Source organism: Poromitra crassiceps, assembly GCF_964638095.1.
Source record: "Poromitra crassiceps genome assembly, chromosome: 15".
NCBI lineage: Eukaryota > Metazoa > Chordata > Actinopteri > Beryciformes > Melamphaidae > Poromitra > Poromitra crassiceps.
Window position 1 is genome coordinate 17,653,967 of NC_139634.1, and position 19,087 is coordinate 17,673,053.

Below are 19,087 nucleotides of genomic sequence, written 5' to 3' on the forward strand. Positions count from 1 at the left end.
TGACAACAGAAAGGAGAACAAACAACCTTTTTCCACCACCTCAATGAGACTGATAAGCCATTCACATTTGAAGGATTCTGAAAAAATCTGTTACTATATATGATTGATTGATTGATTGATTTTTATTAAATGTGTCATGCACTTGACAGTGCCCAGCCCTCATGGGCTTACAAGACACACAATGATACATTATACAGTACAACATACGCCAACGCCGCAGTAATAAAACTAAATCACAATATATTTCTAGGATGTAACTCATATTTCAATCTGGACACCCAGAGTCTATCAGTCTGAGAACTAATATGACTCTGGGACAGATGACTGATATTTTGGGGATTCCGCTGTATAGTGGATATCCACGTGAAGACTTCCGCTTCCGTGCGCCACGGTTATTGTTTACAGTCTGAGTGGGAGCTGATTGATTGTAGGTCCAGACGACATTTCAGCTAATAATAATAATGAGATGTCGTAGAAGGAAGGGGCTCCGCTCTACAGAGGAAACCATGAAATATGGGCCGTCTGTCCCAGGTGTCATATTAGTCATCAGACTGATCGACTCGTGGTTCCCAGATTGCTCATATTTGATACCAATGGAAAAGGACAGTGATGTCAAAAAGACAAACATTATTGCAGAGTAAAAACTGTAAGTAATGTAATTTGTAAAACATATGTTTATGCTCCAAAGCTTCTCCTGCTTGTTTCAAACCTGCTTGTTCCGAGTTTGAATTGAATTCAGGTGTCTCCCAAAAAGCCAATCAAGTCGACTTTTTGCTTTCTGTCCATTGTTGCGTGTTTTGTCATCCATGCTCACGCTGGCTCAGTCAATCTGATGTGGTGGCAGAATTATAATAACTAGAAATGTTGCGCGTTCACTTTTAGCGCTGCACTTTGCGCACCATTCTGAGCATGCGCAGTTGAGCAATTATGCGCCGTGGAACCCGGCTGCCTTATTATAGTAGTGAGATTGTCTCAGGTGAATAACATAACTACTTATTGTCCTGGCAAATTGTCGCTTGTTGGTTGCGTGCCTCTTGCTGTTCACACTGATTATAAAACACCGGGTCTGTGTCACATGGGAGGGAAAAAGAAAAGAAAAACATGACTTGAGACATTTTGAGCTGCAGTGTGAGCGTAGCCCTAAGTGTCACATCACCCTTGGCCTCCTGATAATCTAATCTGCCCCGCTACTCTTTCCCCTTGGCCTTGCCCTCTCCCTTGTCCTTGCCTTTGTCCCGTGGCATGCGGCCCATATTGTAGAATTCGCCGTTGGGCCTCATGTCGGTCAAGTGGGCTATCCGGTTGGACATGGCGAAGAAAGCGGCGATGGCGCCGATGTCCCAGGCGTCCTCGCGGTCGAAGCCCACCTCCTCCAAGGACTGGAAGTGCTGCTCTGTGATGGTGTCGCTGCGACACACGGCAAGAGCGAAGTCCAGCATGGCCCGCTCCCGAACAGACACCTCCGCATTCTCATAGTTGACAGCCACCTGGGGGAAGAAAGGCAGAATCAGACAAAGGAGGGAGAGTTTATGTGTATTAGTTCATCTTTACCACAGATAAGGATGCACTTTATTGGGGAAATTTGGTGACATTTTCAAAACCTGTACAATGATCTCAGTTAGTTGCAATTATGGCTTGACAGCAGTCACATTTCTCAATTAGTTTTTTTTTGTTACCTCCTTTTACTGTGTAACTGATGTTACCAGAGAGCATTTGGCAAGCACCAACTTATTGCATAACTGCCTCTCATATTTCTCAGAATCATATGCCACATATGCCTGACCTGTTCCACTGCGTCCACAAATTGACACCAAAACTCGCCCCACACATACGGTCTATGCTCTACACACTGTCTTTTACATTGAGCAGATCAAGCCAGTCATTGAGATCATATGAGGAGGACAGGCGAGCTTGTGATACCTGGTCAGCCAGAGTGGGTTTCTTGGAGTAGATGCGATGCAGTGCACTGTGGGATACCACGCAGTACAGACACTTATTGTGGATACTGGTAGCCACAACAATGAGCTCACGGTCTGCCTTGGTTAATCCCCCTGGAAGATAGACATGATGTTTAAACTTGAAGACTGGCAGATTAACAAAAGACAACAAAAAAACGTGCACAATGCAAAGAGCCTACATGCAGTGTTGTAGTACTCGAGTCGACTCATTTTCTGGACTTGTGACTCGACTCGGACTTGAGCACTGATGAGTCAGACTTGGACTCGAGCATTCGGAATGGGAAGTTGGAGACGACTTGGACTGGAGACAGTGACTTGACTACAACACTGCCTACATGCACATAGACATATTGAACGAACACACACCTGTCTCTTTGTTCATGAGTTCATTGTAATAAGCGAAGAAAGCTCTGAACTCTGCTGGTCTATGGGCCAGGGCTTTGAAGACATTAGGCAGGAAGCCTCCCTGTAAAGAAAGAGGTGTATCTAAATATAACCATGAAAACTGTGAAAACCTACATTGTGACAATATGCTGCTGAGTAATACTGATTTAAATGTCTTGTTGTGTATCATTAGTGTCTCAATACCTTTGTCTCCACCTCCTCCATCAGCTCCACTATATCATAAGGCAGGTCTTTCTTGTAGGGAATTGGGTAACGGCTGATTTTCTCTGGAGGAGCATCGCTGGAGAAAAGTCTGCCCCCTGCTGCTGCCCGAGGCGCCCAAGACACGCAGTCCCACCGGAGAGACCCCTGACCCGGGAGGAGGACGGGACAGTTGAAGTTCATACACCAGGACAACTCAGAAATAACATTGCAACATACGTAAAAGGTCCTCCTGAGCATGTAGAAAAATAGTCAACAACTCACAAGCAATGTGAAGGCAGGGGGACGAAGCAGTTTGAAGACGCGGGTGCTCGCCATGTCTGTCAGTCAGCTGTGATATCTGTAAAATACCTAAACAATATCAAGGTTTAGTTTACTTCCTCCTCTCAGCAAGGACCCTAAAAGAAGGATAAGACAACACTCACGTCACATCGTTCAATTGTGCACAATGGGCAGACTTAATTGGAGCAATGGGCATGGATGGAAATATTCACCTTTATTTAAAAATGTTTCCACCAGATTAAAGAAAACACATTACGTAACGTGAAGATGACTGTTTTGTTTGTTTGTTTGTTTGTTTGTTTGTTTGATTTTTTTTTGTGGTGGGGCGGTACGCTGTGACGTGAGGACGTGAGTGATGTCTTATCCTTCTTTTTTATGGTCCTTGCTCCTCGATGACTTTTCGGTGACGTTTTAGGTCAGGCCAGGGCAAACTAGTATGGCTCTGGGGCAAACCAATCGTTACCCAGTGTTTCGGCACGCCCAATTTCTAACCCCACCCTCTACCCTCCCCGCCGATAGGGGGCGAATTGCGGTCATGTCAGTGTTTTGTCGCCACCGGGGCCCGGGCACCCTCGTAACCCGGAAGAGGCATTGTTGTGAAGGAGCGAAAGGGCTCATTCATTTATCAAAAAGCTTATTGATATATTTTGTCCTAACGAGAATACCAAAGGGGGAAGATTTGAGTGTTGAAAGTAACAGAAATGTTTTACCACGTAAGTATGTGAATTGGTGGTCGGTCGTGTGAGCTGGCTAGCGTTTTGTTAGTATTATTTGACCATCGTGCTAGCTGCTCGGTTAGCATGGCTAAACGAAAACGAGTGATAGTCCATGCATGCTTAACTATTTTTGTTTGTGTTGAATTAGTCGGTAGAATACTGTGACACTTTATGTTCATTAACAGTCACAGCCTCAACGTGAGAGCCTGCTTCTCATGCACGTTGAGGCTAATTGACACTGCAACAGCACAGAGGCAGAGCAGATCCACATGTGTAGTTGTGATTATTATTATTAACACATGAAAACCACACTGATGGAAGTATTGTCTTGTGTTTTCTCTATAGATTTCTTTGGAGCATGAGATCTTATTACACCCACGGTATTTTGGTCCCAACCTTCTGAACACAGTGAAACAGAAGCTGTTCACAGAAGTGGAGGGTACCTGCACTGGCAAGTGAGTGGCTCCGAAACTCGTTTGATGTTCATAAAGTATTATTCAATTGGTGTCTATCTGAGCTTCCTAACAACAAGGCAGTGGAAAGGAAATGTCAAATACCAACTTGATATAATGCATGATATTTAATGCCTGATGCTGCTTGAAGTACTTTTTTTCATGTTGCCCCTGTCAAGTCATGTCAGACAGATATTATCCTAGTCTTTGGTCTCACATTAGTGGGGGAAAAAATAAAGAGAGACCATCTTGCGATGGGATCACCCCAGCCACGATGCTTGCGAACGAATTTGGGCCAGGGGTGTAAAGTGGGGGGTGGGGGGCTGGCCCCTTTGCTTGGATCACACCCATTTTCGAATACAGCCTTCATTTTGAGGCCAACTACTACACACCTGTAAGTTTTGTGACTCCATCTTGCACGGTTTGGCGCTGTCGATTTCACAAAATCTGTCAAGCATATAAACATCTGGCAAAGTACTCAAAATTACTTCTGTGGTAGTTCCCACACTACAATAGTAGGTGTCTCCAGGACCACATTTTGCCATGATGATGACAGACACACAGACTCGCAAAGTGAAAACCAAGACCAGCCATCAGTGAAAACCATACCAGCTGTCGCACTTGGGTAAACATAGACAAACGCTTGTTTATCTGAACATTTTACCTCTTTTCTTTCAGGTATGGATTTGTCATTGCAGTCACCACCATCGACAACATCGGGGCAGGTGTGATTCAGCCAGGCAGAGGGTTTGTCCTGTATCCCGTCAAGTACAAGGCCATTGTGTTCCGGCCCTTTAAGGGGGAGGTGGTGGACGCCGTGGTCACTCAGGTCAACAAGGTGAGGGGGGCGGTGCAACCTAACAGCTCAGAGATCCATCAGAGAAGGCCTATATTATATCAAGGGTGGAATCATGGGGAAAATCCATCAGGCCTAATGAAAAACCTCTGAACAGTGCTTTTAACTTCATTCGGTGCTTCAGTTTCATTCTTGTTCAGAGTTGAATATGAATAGATAAATAGTTGATGATGATACTTATTTTTCCTCTTGTAGATGTAGCTTGTCTAAATTATTTTTCTCCTGTGTGTCTTACAGGTTGGACTGTTCACAGAAATCGGCCCTATGTCTTGTTTCATCTCTCGCCATGTGAGTCATCTGAACATGTAGTTGTCCACTGAATGTATTGATTTCTTCATGCTGGGCATGGGCTTCATTATGTTATCTTCATCTAATCCCAAATGATGTCCTTTGCAGTCCATTCCTTCAGAAATGGAGTTTGACCCTAACTCCAATCCTCCATGTTATAAGACAGTTGATGAGGTAAGATTGTTCATTCATTGTAACTTCAACTTTTTGTCAAATGCTGATTACAGAAAGCAACATTTTTCCACTGCATGCTTTTAACAAATATCCACCATATTCACTAGATAATTTCATAATTTAGCTTTTGACAATAATATAATAGTAATCTATGAGATGCATAACAGTGTCTGCCTCTAGGTTTGATATCATTACTTTTTTCACAACTGTCCCACAATGCAAAGCATCCAGATGCCAACAGTTTCTCCTGCCAGTTCAGACAGAGGAAGAGACCCCCATACCCCCATTGTTTTAATTTGTAAATAAAAATTAACGCATGTTATTGTGTAGTAAATCACATATATAATGTGTTGAACTTTACATTATGTATGCAGGGTTGGAATATACAGACATGTCTGTAGAGGTATTCAACACTTTGCTGGTCTGCTCTGACTTGCTGTAGCCCCCTACTGTTGGTGACATACAGCTTAAGGTTGTTCTTTTCCCTCTTCTCAAGGACATCGTCATCCAACAAGATGACGAAATCCGGCTAAAGATTGTGGGAACAAGAGTGGATAAGAATGACATTGTGAGTGTACTTTTCCCCCATGTCGGGATGGTTTAATCACACCTCTTTTTAGCCTGAAGTGCATGGAAATTGAGTGTCACTATGGTTGAAATGTCAGAGGTAAACATGATCAGTGACCATGACAAATTCAAGTAATTTCACAGGTTGCCCTATAGTGGTGACATAGGATGTCGGTTTAATTACAGTGAGTTAAAAACAAGCTTTTCCCCCTTCTTTTTCAGTTTGCCATTGGATCGCTCATGGATGATTACCTGGGTGAGTAGTAATAGAATATTGTTGCATGGAGACTAGAGATGCTTGTTTGACTGGCATAGCATTTACTTTGATAGATTTACTTTGAATCCAACTGTTCTCTACAATGGGATAATCATTGGTTCATAGTTCAGAAGCTTTCCTGGGGGCCTCAATTTAAGTCTTTGTCTGCTATGGGACATATTTAGATTCAGAATCAGGAAACGTATTAAGTACAATGTAAAATGAATCTCTCTTGATGTGCAATGAGTGTAAGTACAGCTACATTATAGGATCAGTAATCATACTGTGTATGACTGGAATTATTCAAATGTTTTATTTACTATCTGCTGCTAGATTCCTAAAATTGCCTTGTGTACTTTTTTCCAGGTCTTGTGAGCTGATTCCCCCAGAGAGCACATTTCATATGGGTCATATGAGCCTGGCCATTACTTTGTTAATATGTGTGTTTTTCTATGCCGATTGATGTCGTATGGTCACCGATGACAAAGCTATACTTAATTTCATTATGCTGTATATTTTAATTTTGTACCTTTTTATCTGAACTGGGCAAACATGGGGGTGGGGTAGAGTTTTCATGTAGCCATAAAAAAAACATGATAATACTGACAGCTGGAGGTTGTTATGCATATTTTGCCTAGATCATTTGACAACACTCCCCCCCATAGAAATCATAATTTTTTAACACAACTGCATATCCTTTGTATTTGTACTTGACCTGAAATAAAATATTGTATTGTTCTCCTAATGCATTTATTACTCTTCAATCCATTATGTTTTATTATTATTATTGTTGTTAACAAATTATTATTCATGTTTAAAATCAGTGTATTTAATTATCATTATGAACATTTGACGTTTTTGTGTGAAGCTAAACGCGGAAATCCAAAGACGCGCACGCCACGCACGGGGCCACGCACCCTAGCTGTAAATACGTCAGTAGAGCGCGCCCTCGTTCTTCCTTTCTCTCGTCCTGAAGATGGCGGCAGGGGTGAGTAAGATGGAGAGATGGCTAGTCATGGCGCTTTCCCTGATGTTTCCTGGCGTAATCCACCGCAAATCAGTCCCATCCGCACTTTGAAGGACTACCTTCGGCTGTAAATGATGTCCTTTGTCTGTTAGGGAGTTGTTGTTGCCTTTATTTTGTGATGAATCCATCCAGTGTTGATCCTAGCCGTTGCTATCCTGACGTAGCATTCAGGTTGAATGACGCCCTGCCTGGCCGAGGCGAGTGCCACGTTATCTTGGCAGGCTAGGGAAACGTACACAAACACATGCTCTCCCGTTTGTAGATATAATCTCTGTGATGTAGCAAATGTTGAGTCAACCTGTCCTGTATTAGTGTCAAAAGTAATGCAAATGACGACTAACGTTATTTTGCCGGCAGCGGTGGCTAGTTAGCATATCAAGCAAGCTAATTAGCGCATGAATAGGGAGCCTTTCGTTTTCAACAGTAACGTTAATACGTTGACCATGGAGGCATCGTTTTGTAAACTATCTGGCGTTACCCAACAGCTGCTAATTCTTATCTCAGGAATTTATGGTATCCTCTGCTTGGGGGCATCTGTCAGCTAAATCAAGAACACTCCTTTTTCTAGCGAGCCAGTTGCCTCATAGGTCCTAAGCAGATTTTGTGGCTTTATAGTTGTCAAAATCATGTTAGCCAAGGTAGCTCATAGTCTATTATAAAAGACAGGCCTAATGCATCATTACATTACGTTATTTAGCGGATGCTTTTATCCAAAGTGACTTAGAATAGCACGTTTTTTTTCAACACCATGGGACCATGTATGCCTTGCCTGAACTTTGATTACACATTGAGATAGTGCATTTAATAAGAGCATCATTTTAGCAGACCAGATCTTTTTGCCTACTCACTGGGAGGTGATGTGGTCAGGTATCACTTGTATTGACTCAGCTGGTTATGTCGCTCATTATAGTTCATTGAATAACGCCAGTGCTGTCCTCCCCTTTTTCTCCAGACTCTGTACACGTATCCAGATAACTGGAGGGCCTTCAAGGCTCAGATTGCAGCCCAGTACAGTGGTGCTCGCCTCAAGGTGGCCAGCAACCCCCCTGCCTTCACCTTCGGGCAGACGAACCGCACTCCAGCCTTCCTCAACAACTTCCCTCTGGGCAAGGTCAGTGTAACTGATATGCAGTCCACTGCAGGGGATTACTACAGTTGCGCCCCATTTGCATTCGCCTGAGGGGGGGGGGGCCGCCTTCAGTTTGGCACCAGCTCCTCTTTCAATACCACCTCCAGCCATACATGTGGCCTAACCAGTTACTGGAACTTTTCAATAAATCAACTAATGAAGCAGTTGTGAGGGCTTAAAGGAACACTACCCATTTTCAACCATCTTTGTATCATTAGAACATCAGTAGTATATCAGAAAACTGTAAACTTTTGTCTGTCATTTAATTTGACAGTTATTGAGTGTTAAAGTGTGGACCAGTGACATCACTGGTCCACACACTAACTCAAATTAATAACTCATTAACTCAAATCAACTCTCAATAACTGTCAAACTAGATGAATGATGAATAGTTTGACAGTTACTGAACAGCCTATGGGGCATCAACTGGTTTGAGAACCTCAAGTTGATGCCTGTGTTATTTAATTAACGCTCTCTCTTACATGTGCGTTAACCCTGTCCCTGTCCGCCTCTACAGGTACCTGTAATTAACGCTCTCTCTTACATGTGTGTTAACCCTGTCCCTGTCCGCCTCTACAGGTACCTGTAATTAACGCTCTCTCTTACATGTGTGTTAACCCTGTCCGCCTCTACAGGTACCTGCGTACCAGGGAGATGACGGTTTCTGTCTGTTTGAGAGTAATGCCATTGCTCACTACCGTAAGTCACACTCATAATGAACTACTTGACTGTTGAAGTGTCAAAAAGGAGATCTCCATTTCCTTTGACAAATTGTTTTGAGTTAATGCCACTAGCTTTACGTTTTGTGGGTTTAAGTATATTACCCTAGTTGATTTTTACTCTGGTAGATGAAACTTAATTGATTGGCTGTGGCTGTAATACATCTCCATTATATCTTGATTAGTTATTTGTACTTAGGCTATTCCCTAACCCAAATAACACTTATGTCAAACACTTCACCAGAACACATCAAATGTGAATAATCAGATGAACAACTATCAACTTTTCTACCAGAACTTTCTCCATTTTCATTCTGGTTGTTGTCGTAAACTTCAGCTTCCTACGTACCATGAAACCCCACTTTTTTGTTAGTGCCACGAGAAAATGCAGAATAGTGTGACCTACTAGTCTCTAGAAACAGCAGATTTACAAAAGAGCTGACACGAGGGCATGTTTATTGATTAAGACTTTACGTAATGAATTTTTACCTGTATCCCCCCACTCCCAAACTATAGTGAGCAATGATGCCCTGCGAGGTGCCAGCCCCCAGGCCGCAGCCCAGGTCCTGCAGTGGGTGAGCTTCGCTGACGCAGAGATCATCCCTCCAGCCAGCGCCTGGGTCTTCCCCACCCTGGGAATCATGCAGTTCAACAAGCAGGTGTGCAGCCCAGTGTTTTCTGCTTAAACTGAAGACTTTAATGATTGGTTAGAAGACTGATGCCGGTTTCAGCTGGACTTCCAACGTGCCACAGAGCGCAACGCCCTATTATTGTGGTTTGGTGTGACTGGGCAGTAGACTGTATATTATAGTTTATATATTGTGTAATCCAACATAGTCATTCTTTGTCTGTGTCTGTCCAGGCTACAGAGCAGGCCAAGGAGGATGTGAAGAGGGTGCTGACGGTGATGAACCAGCATCTGAACACCCGAACCTTCCTGGTGGGGGAGAGGGTCAGCCTGGCCGACATCAGTGTGGCCTGCTCCATGCTCTGGCTCTACAAACAGGTTTGACATGCAGCTGAGCTCCTAGTTCAACACAAAGCATACTTAGTATTTCAGTTCTCATCGGGTTTGCTTAGACAAACAAGCATCTTTAGCAGATCATGTCATGTGTTGACTGTGTGACCAGCTCTAGCTTGCTTGAGGCCTTAACAAAATTAATAAAAATAATTTCATGGCTTTCTTAGTGCAAAACTAGATCTATGTAGTGCAAAGATGACCCTCCTAAAGCCAAGATATGCCCGACTTGAACAAAAAAACATAGTGAACTGAGTCTATTCCCTATTTGCCTTCTTTCAGGATCCTAACGCCTCTCTCTGCTCCTGTAGGTCCTTGAGCCTTCTTTCCGGCAGCCGTACGGCAACGTGAGCCGCTGGTTCGTCACCTGCCTCAACCAGCCCGAGTTCAAGGCCGTGCTCGGGGAGGTCAAGCTGTGCGAGAAGATGGCCCAGTTTGATGGTGAGTATCTAGTAAGGAGGAGAAAAGGCTCGGTGAGGTGCTGAGTGACTACTGGAGCATATCGACTGCAAAGAGCAAAATTAGACATGCGCTTCTCAATTTCCTGTTGAAATGTCAGATCAGATGAGTCATGAAAGGGTGGGCGGTGCTACCCCCCCCCCCCCACACACACACACACACACACTGTTTACAAGGTCTTTTAGCGAGGATTGTTCCATTAAATGTCAATTGAGTTCACTAAAAACAACAAAGTGCTGTTTAAAAAAAAAGGGTGCACAACTCTGCAACGCTTTATTGTGCGCTCAAACAATGTTTCTTTAGCCTCTTAAAAAAATTGGTACAATTTAGGAGTAGTTTTGTGGCTTCTTCATGATCATAAGGGAACTGAGTTCTTGTAAAGGATTACACTGGTAAAACACAATTAATCTCCAAGGTTCCTTGCCAGATAATGTGCAGTTTAACAGAAGACGTTTCCCCCCCTCTGTTCCTTCAGTGAAGAAGTTTGCCGAGATGCAGCCCAAGAGAGAGACGCCCCCGAAGAAGGAGAAGGGAGGTAAAGAGGCAGCTAAGCCCCAGGAGAAGAAAGAGAAGAAAAAGGAGGAGAAGAAGCCCGCTGCCCCCGCCGCCGCCGACGAGGAGATGGACGAGTGTGAAGCTGCTCTGGCTGCCGAGCCCAAAACCAAGGACCCCTTTGCACACCTGCCAAAGAGGTAGGAAGAACCCTGAAGCACTATCCAAAGGCTTTCCGTGTTCTAGGGTCTCCTGGCTTTCTCCTGACCCCATCTGAAAGCACAGGCTCTCTGACACATCCTCCCATCTCCCCTTCATACGAGAGACTGGGGAGGAGGAGGAGAACCCCCTGTCAATGGGCAAGGCGGTGTCCAGTCATGGCACTCAGTCTTAATCTGACCGGGGAAGAGAGACTTGATTCCATATTCATCCCAGTCATCTCTGTTTCAGTGAGGAAAAAGGCTGGTTCATGCTATGGGCACATATTGCACAAGATGTACACTTGACCTCACGGTACTCAATTTATTTGAAGATGGAGTAGGTTCTGATAGGTAGGCTACATAGACTGTATACAAATATGGACATAGCCACCGTGATGTCACACATTGGTTTTGTGGACTCCCGTTTAAATCCTTTTTGACATTTTGACCGTCGCCATCTTGGTTTTTTGCAGTCAGCGTGAGACCAGGGATTTTCCACAGAGCCACAGCTCTGTCAATCACGCTCCAAAACATACTCTGCTTTATCATCTAGTTGACTCTGAATTCGAGCATCATTTTTCAAAATGAATATAAGGCTGTATTGAAGAAGACTTGAAACTAAAAGAAATATCAGGTGCTCACGTTATAACCAGGTGGATGCAAGGTGCGCTTGAAGTTAAATAGTCAACTTGAAACAACACAGTAATAAAGGCATTTTAACTATATATATTCCTGGCTCAGTGCGATTGTGCCAGAAGTAAGCCCAGAGCCTCCCTGTTTGTTTCAACTTGACACTAGCGATGGAGACCATAAACCTATTAGGAAAATGTTTAGTGAGGTAATGCATCAAGTGAGAAGTAGGTCGTTTTCCCATTGACTTGTGTATCTGACTTCCTTTTGCTGCTATTGGAGCTGCTGGCCATTAGAAAGAATGCAGGTTTAAGGCACTTCTGCTTTGGCTTCATTTTTCAGCTGCAGAGGTGGCTATAGTGCTTCAGTTATGGGCTGCTTGTTTAGAACTACATCTGATAATGGAACAAACTGCAGACCTGCCAACCTGTACTAATTTTGCATAGCATGCATTTTGTAAAAGTACGCTGGTACGATTTGTCATTCTAAACTACGCAAAAAGCTGGTGAAGCCGGAGTTGTGCAGTAGATGGCAGTAATCTGACTATGGATGCTGTTTGCCGTTAAACTAAACAGATGGTCTTACTGCTAGTTTAGCTTACCCTCTTTGTGTGTGTATTCCCCAAACTCTCCTATTATTGTCAGCAGTCTTTTGTCTTGCTGCTTTCTGAAATAAAATAGGTTTCCTTGCTTAGCTTTAACAGATGGCTGTTTTCAGTTGTGCCTGAACATGAGCCCCTTCCTGCTAGGCCCAGCCCCTTCCTGCTAGGCCGAGGCCCTTCCTGCTAGGCCAAGCCCCTTCTGCTAGGCCCAGCCCCTTCCTGCTAGGCCCAGCCCCTTCCTGCTAGGCCGGCCGCTGAGCTGCAGGTAGCAGCCCGGCAAAGTGTCAATCAGCCTGGCTGGCGGTTGCGCATAGATAGTCAGTCTCGTCGGATGGAGTAGCTGGTGGCTTGACCAGAAATGCTTGTGACGCGGGATCTAGCGGAGATTTCGCTGCGTCGCCAACCCCCCACCCCCCTTTAATACCCCACTAGTCTACCCTATCCCTGGGGAGGGTGGCCTGGGCCCAGGCGGCCAATTCAGAGAGGCCGTATTCAGAGAGCCACATGTCCGCCCTTTCCTCCCCCGAGCAAATCAGCAGAACCCAAAAGAAGCTGTCGGAAGCCTCAGTAAACAACTCTCAAAACCACAAACACCCCATGCGTTGTGTGGGAAACGGCAAAATTGGTTAAACTAGAAATCAACAATCTAGAGGGGTCTTTGACCTTTTTCAGCCCAAGGACCCCTTGTTTGATAGGGAAGCAGAGCAGGGACCCCCTATGACTTTTTATGAATGGATAGATTAACATTAAAAAAGCAAGAAGGAGGCAATAAAAAATTGGGGGACCCCCTGCAGTACCTCTGCAGACCCCCCTTGGGGTAACGCACCCCCTGTTGAAGACCACTGATCTAGACGCTTCCCCAATTCCTCCTCTTGTCATTTTCTCTCTGTCTTGCATACAGCTGACAACACAAAGGTATGATCTGATATTCTGTCCATCTGTTTCAGCCCATTCGTTATGGACGAGTTCAAGAGGAAGTACTCCAACGAGGACACCCTGAAAGTAGCCATCCCCCACTTCTGGGAGAACTTTGACCGCGAGGGCTACTCCATCTGGTACAGCGTGTACAAATTCCCCGAGGAGCTTGCCGCCACGTTCATGAGCTGCAACCTCATCACAGGTGAGACCCCGGCCCGCAGTACCCACTTCATCCTGCACCTTTTTTCTAGGGTTAATTTAATTCAGCTTTTTTTCTCCCCCCAAACTTTTTATTATTATTATTATAGGCACATTCTTAAATTGTTCTTTTCAATTTTATTTTAACCACCATGTTCTAATCTCCTGTGAGCTGATTTTAATTGCTTTGTTGCTTTGTTTAAATGCTACTTAATTTAACTAGTTCTCCAGATTTTCATTGTTTGACCCGAGTGCCCAGCTGAGACCATGGAATTGATCATTAGGATTACTTAATGTAAGATGGTAAAATGTGGGGATGTTTTGCTAGCATTGGTTTGCTAATGTTCTAACCACCGTTATAAGAGCAACATAGCAACAGGGATCCTATAGTTTTCTCAAAGCATGGCTGGAGTGAGTGAGCTTTGTACTAGATATAATGGAAAAATAACCTGGAGGATATTGGAAACGAACACAGCTGCATTAGAGCTCATATTGCATCTCTGCGTTAATTAGCGGTTAAATCACTCATATCCTACAACCATTCTTCTCCTCAGGCATGTTCCAGCGGCTGGACAAGCTCCGAAAGAACGCCTTTGCCAGCGTCCTCCTGTTTGGCGGCAACAACGACAGCATTATCTCTGGGATCTGGGTGTTCAGAGGCCAGGAACTGGCTTTCACTGTAAGTATCTGGAAGAGTGGACACCATTTACAAGACCTCCTGAGCTCATTGCAGGGATGCAAACTAGTCCCCTTTAGGCGACAGTCACTTTTTTCATCCCAAAATAGGTTTTCTGAGTGGTTTTATGTCGGCCCTGAGTTTGCATCCCTGCAATTGTCACCATCTTCTACATTTTTAAGATCTGTTTCAAGAAACTGACTTTGTTTGTGTCCCGGTTGTGTGAGGGGAATCTGATTTGAGATTTAATTTGCCAGTCTAAGTGGACTCCATTGAAGTCCCTTCTCTGGGTGCTTTACCTCACATTTGGTTGAGATGAGCTATGGCCACATTGGGAATTTAACTGCCCTGTTGGTTAGGAGTTTCACTATTAAAAGTTGGTAAACAAATTCAAATTTTATTCAAACTAGGCATCTCGCGTGCAACACACGCTCGATTCCTAGGCTCGCCTGCCCTGCAGCTCGCCCGCTGCGCGGCCTGCCCCACAGCTCAGCTGCTGTATGGCCTCGCCTGCTCTATTGGCGATTGCTCAACTTCGCATCACTGATGGCCTCCGTCATCACTCACTGATGACATCACAATTGAGTGACCAGACATTGTGACATCATCATCAGTGATGTCACTCACTGATGTCACAATGTCTGACATCACAATTGCTTGAGTTATAACCCAAAACGTGACCAATATCACAGAACCCACTTATCCCTTTTATAGGATGATCTATATAGACACTTTATTATGCACTTAGATCAAATAGTATTATTTGAGTCTAAAACATGAGGGTGATTTATTTTTATTTTTATGGGTGATCTGATAACCGGATCTAATCCATTTATGCGGGGCGGACTGGCTATTCAGTTTTCCCGGTGCTATTTGGGCCAATAAACCCCTTATTAAAATTGTGACATAAAAATGCAGTTCAAAATGGATTGGTATGTGCCTAGATCGACTGGCTCATAGTGTTGTGGCTACTGACCCGCACAGAGGCGGGGCGGAGCGGTTTGAATGACTATCAAATAGTTTGACATACCTCGTAGCCAGTTAACTTTGATCTATGTATGTCTGGCCCACCCCTTTACCATCACGGTTGTCAATCAGACACTGCGCACATCCAAGCACATCGGAATGTGAATCTCGGTGCATTAAAATGAATAATAAAAACATGCTACCAAACGTACGGGTGGTGCCAAAAAGCTGAGGGAATAGAAAAGTCACGGAGCACTGCAGCAAAGTGCCTCAAAATCACTGACTGTTGGCGAGTACTAGCGCTGAATGTAAATGGGTGAACAACTGAACATAGTGAGCCCTGCAATGAGAAGAGCAGTCAGAGCCAGCACAGACCCCAGAGCCCAGCCAAAGCACCAGTGACATGGTAAGCTTGATAAGGCTTATTTAGCTAGTTTGCTTTTAGCCACAAATCAGGTATCAATGATTCTAATATGATTTTTTTTTATAAGCTTAGCTTAGACAAACCAAAAATCAAATTTCCAGGTTTATTGAATCAAAAATGACAAATTATGAATGTGGGCCTGCATTTCTCAACCTGCTGTACTGTCTAGTTGAAATTAGCCTGTTAATACGACGGCTGCTACCACTAGTAGCTACTACTAGGCCTAGTATATTAATATCATTAACTAATATTAAATACCATTTTTACATTATACTGATAGTGTTGTTTTAGTGGTATAATAACATAATGATCAATATAAATTAGGCTGAAGATAATCCAGCTACTGTTGACAGAGCTAGCCAGGGCCAGGACGTCAGTACCTCTTCAAATGTTGGATTTTTATTTTATTTATTTTTACAAGGCCAAAATCAGAGGCCTCCTGCTTTTTCAGTTGTCACACCCATCAAAAAGTCATAGTGCAGAGAACTTTATTTTTGCAGTCACTATTATTGTATGTTAATGCAGCCTATACTATAATGTATTTGTATGTATGGTTGTGTGCAGCTAGGAGTGATGTATTACAAGTTTGTCATGCCCTTTGCTAATTCACACCGCTAACGCCTTGTTGTTGTTTTCCTCCCCAGCTGAGTGACGACTGGCAGATCGACTACGAGTCGTACGCCTGGCGCAAGCTGGACGCAGACAGTGAAGAGTGCAAGACCATGGTGAAGGAGTACTTCACCTGGGAGGGAGAGTTCAAGCACGTGGGCAAACCAGTCAACCAGGGCAAGATCTTCAAGTGAGAGGACGGCAGTCTCCAACAAAAGCACTTTGCGCTTCTGCTCTCCATCGACACTTAAACTTAAGACTTTCAGCCACCGTGTACTTGCAGGAACAACTTGGAACGACACTTATTTCAAGTCGGAGTGGATTGTCGTGGCCCCAAAATGTTTATTTTCTTTCCTTTCCCCCCCTTTTTTGAGGTGAAATAAAGCATTTGCCACAATGCCATTATTGGAACTTGACTTGTGTGCTGTATGACTTGCCCTTTTTAAAGGGTGTTGAAGGGAGGACACTTTTTACACTTTGGGAGTTTTGTTCTCCCTGGCTTTAAGTTGTAACCCCATCTACATTATTCACTTAATTTCCTGATTCTTGTCCAATCAGAGTTGGACCCAGAAAAGTAAAAGTTGCGACCAATAATTGGAAAGTCAGCAGTGAGTACATAATGGCCTAATGTGGTTCACTGTGAACAATTAGAATAAGCATTTGTGACTCAACATTTTTTTTTTTTGTGGCCTACCATTTTGGTGGAGTTTCAGTTGATATTTTGCATTCTAGAAAGAAATCTGAGAGAAAAACTTAAGCAGATAGTTTCCATAGATCCTGAACTAGAGAAAGGAGTATTCAGTCTGGAAAATGTTAATTGGTTAGTGAAAAAGCAGAACATTGCTGTTAAAATGGGAAAACCAGTTTGTGTGTAACCCTATATTCACCATAGGCTCATGATATGAGCAACACTTTATGCTGTACAATAAAGCATCAAACCCCTAAACTCCAATACTTGGTACAATGGTGATAGAGCCATCCCTGTGTGTAATAAACATGTCTAGGGAAAATTATGATTCTCACACCCAAAAATAACTAATCGGATGCTATGGGAGCAATCTTTGTATTACTATATGTTACTATAGAAATGTGAGTTAGCTTATTTAGTTATGTACCCTCTGATGAGAAATAACTGATCTTATATTAACTGAATGAGTTTGAATGAATGAACAATTATCCACAGTCCACACCCAAATGCAGAACACAATATGGAAAATAAAAGGGGGGAAAAAGACTCCATTTATAGTTCAGTCTGTTGACCTGAGTGCACACTTTATTGTAATTTGTTCCTATTCTAAGCAAGCTTGCATCTGGGGTTCGGGGTTCGTTGGCACGTTTAACCCAGGTAAACATAACAGGTGGGCCTGAATTCCCAGGACCATTACTATACAGAGAAGCAAGAAAATACTCTGCATTGGTGCATTAAAAATCCTCAACAGCAAAAGACTGATGTAAAACAATAATGCATGGTTATGAAACCAGGGTATTGTGTGTGTGTAATTAGTTTCAACTGTAGATGCAATGCTCAAATATCCCTGCAGAGGGCATACAAGCACTTACATTGGACGTGTTGAATGGTGAGCACAGTGGCAGAGAGAAAGAGTGACTGGGTTCAGCTCTGTGGTTGCTTAACTCTTCTATTCCCTAAAAAACGAGTGCAGAGAACAGCATCTTCATGTTAAACCATATGTGTCTCCCCAAGGAGAAGCCAGGAGCAGTTATTGGAAAAGAACAGGAATTGCATGGCAAAAGAAAATGAAAGTATTTCTGTAAAATAACAAAAACAAATCTAGTTTTGACTTGAGTTATCCTTACTTGGGTTACCAGAACTTAATCTACCCTGATCACTTGAACAAAGTTCGGTCAAATTGAAACTTATGGAAATACCATTATCCTTACACACCAGTTAGTCATATTTGCTTGCAAACTACATTAGGATATTAGGTTTCCTTTGCCAACACCCACGGCAATGTTCATCAGATTTACTCTCAACACCCACGGCAATGTTCATCAGATTTACTTTCAACTGCAAGCTTGTGTACCAGAAGATAAGTGAGTACTCTTAAATAGACTATACTAAATAATCAATGAGCATTGATTGTATAGGCTACATCAAATGTAAGCAAAACACTGATTGTTCAGTGTACATGCAAGCTGATCTTTTTTTTATTTGGTATCAAGCTACAAGAACACAAGACGAGAGAATGAATCGTCATCATTAGTACCTGACAGCCTGAGGCCCTCTAGGCAGAATATTCGTTATGTGGTTTGACCACACCCCATTCAGGCTCAGTGTATGGGAGGCTGCTTGGTCTGCACTGGAACTCTGCACCGGGGAAGCTTAAGCAGACAACAGTTTGGATTGCCAGTGTCTAGCCCACCTGTTTCTGTGAAAGCACCAGGCTGCTGGCTTTATTGGAGTCAGAATGAATGCCTTGTTTGAGGCTAAAACCTGATTTCCTTCTTTTGTTTTCCTGTTTTTGGGGGAATGTTTCAGCGGCTTTATGATTTATGGCTTCGCTCAACACTTTTAATTTGGAAGAAAGAGACCACATGGACTCAATCTAACACACCCGATCATACACGAGTGGGCAAAACGTTTTTGATCATCTGTGTCGGACCGCCAGTTGTTCCCACACACCTGCCAGACAGGCTCCCTTTGCCGTGCCCAATGTCTTTGTTCCCAGTTTGATTATGTACTGTTTAAATAATCCACCTGCTCCACCCTTTATTATGACTTCTGATTCATTTAATCTGCTCCACCCTTTATTATGAGTTCTGATTAATCTAATCATCGGTTGAAATGTTGCTGCGCAGCTCTCTGACACACGTGCACACACACACACGCGCGCAAGATGCACAAGAA

General features: G+C 43.5%; 3 protein-coding genes across 3 annotated transcripts in view; 2 read left to right on the plus strand and 1 right to left on the minus strand.

Annotated features, from left to right (window-relative positions):
- Positions 1-2,962, minus strand: part of LOC310790281 (uncharacterized protein) — a 3,160-nt gene extending 198 nt beyond the window's left edge. The window contains exons 1-5 of the mRNA XM_083651950.1: positions 2,829-2,962; positions 2,547-2,711; positions 2,325-2,424; positions 1,921-2,051; positions 1-1,487 (exon numbers count right to left, since the gene is read on the minus strand). The exon at positions 1-1,487 is cut by the window's left edge and continues 198 nt beyond it. Coding sequence (XP_083508076.1) covers positions 1,188-1,487; positions 1,921-2,051; positions 2,325-2,424; positions 2,547-2,711; positions 2,829-2,882 — 750 coding nt within the window. The 5' untranslated portion in view covers positions 2,883-2,962 and the 3' untranslated portion in view covers positions 1-1,187. The remainder of the gene's footprint in view (positions 1,488-1,920; positions 2,052-2,324; positions 2,425-2,546; positions 2,712-2,828) is intronic.
- A 462-nt stretch (positions 2,963-3,424) lies between these two features.
- On the plus strand, positions 3,425-6,875 carry polr2g (RNA polymerase II subunit G). The gene is made up of 8 exons (XM_083652326.1): positions 3,425-3,559; positions 3,908-4,017; positions 4,693-4,852; positions 5,108-5,158; positions 5,267-5,332; positions 5,829-5,900; positions 6,122-6,155; positions 6,522-6,875. The coding sequence occupies exons 1-8, from the start codon at positions 3,548-3,550 to the stop codon at positions 6,533-6,535; spliced, it is 519 nt and encodes a 172-aa protein (XP_083508452.1). The 5' UTR covers positions 3,425-3,547; the 3' UTR covers positions 6,536-6,875.
- Positions 6,876-7,108: 233 nt separating this feature from the next.
- eef1g (eukaryotic translation elongation factor 1 gamma) lies at positions 7,109-16,623 on the plus strand. The gene is made up of 10 exons (XM_083651488.1): positions 7,109-7,143; positions 8,135-8,293; positions 8,947-9,010; positions 9,547-9,689; positions 9,893-10,036; positions 10,360-10,489; positions 10,983-11,199; positions 13,378-13,550; positions 14,101-14,225; positions 16,257-16,623. The coding sequence occupies exons 1-10, from the start codon at positions 7,132-7,134 to the stop codon at positions 16,413-16,415; spliced, it is 1,326 nt and encodes a 441-aa protein (XP_083507614.1). The 5' UTR covers positions 7,109-7,131; the 3' UTR covers positions 16,416-16,623.
- Positions 16,624-19,087: the final 2,464 nt, after the last annotated feature.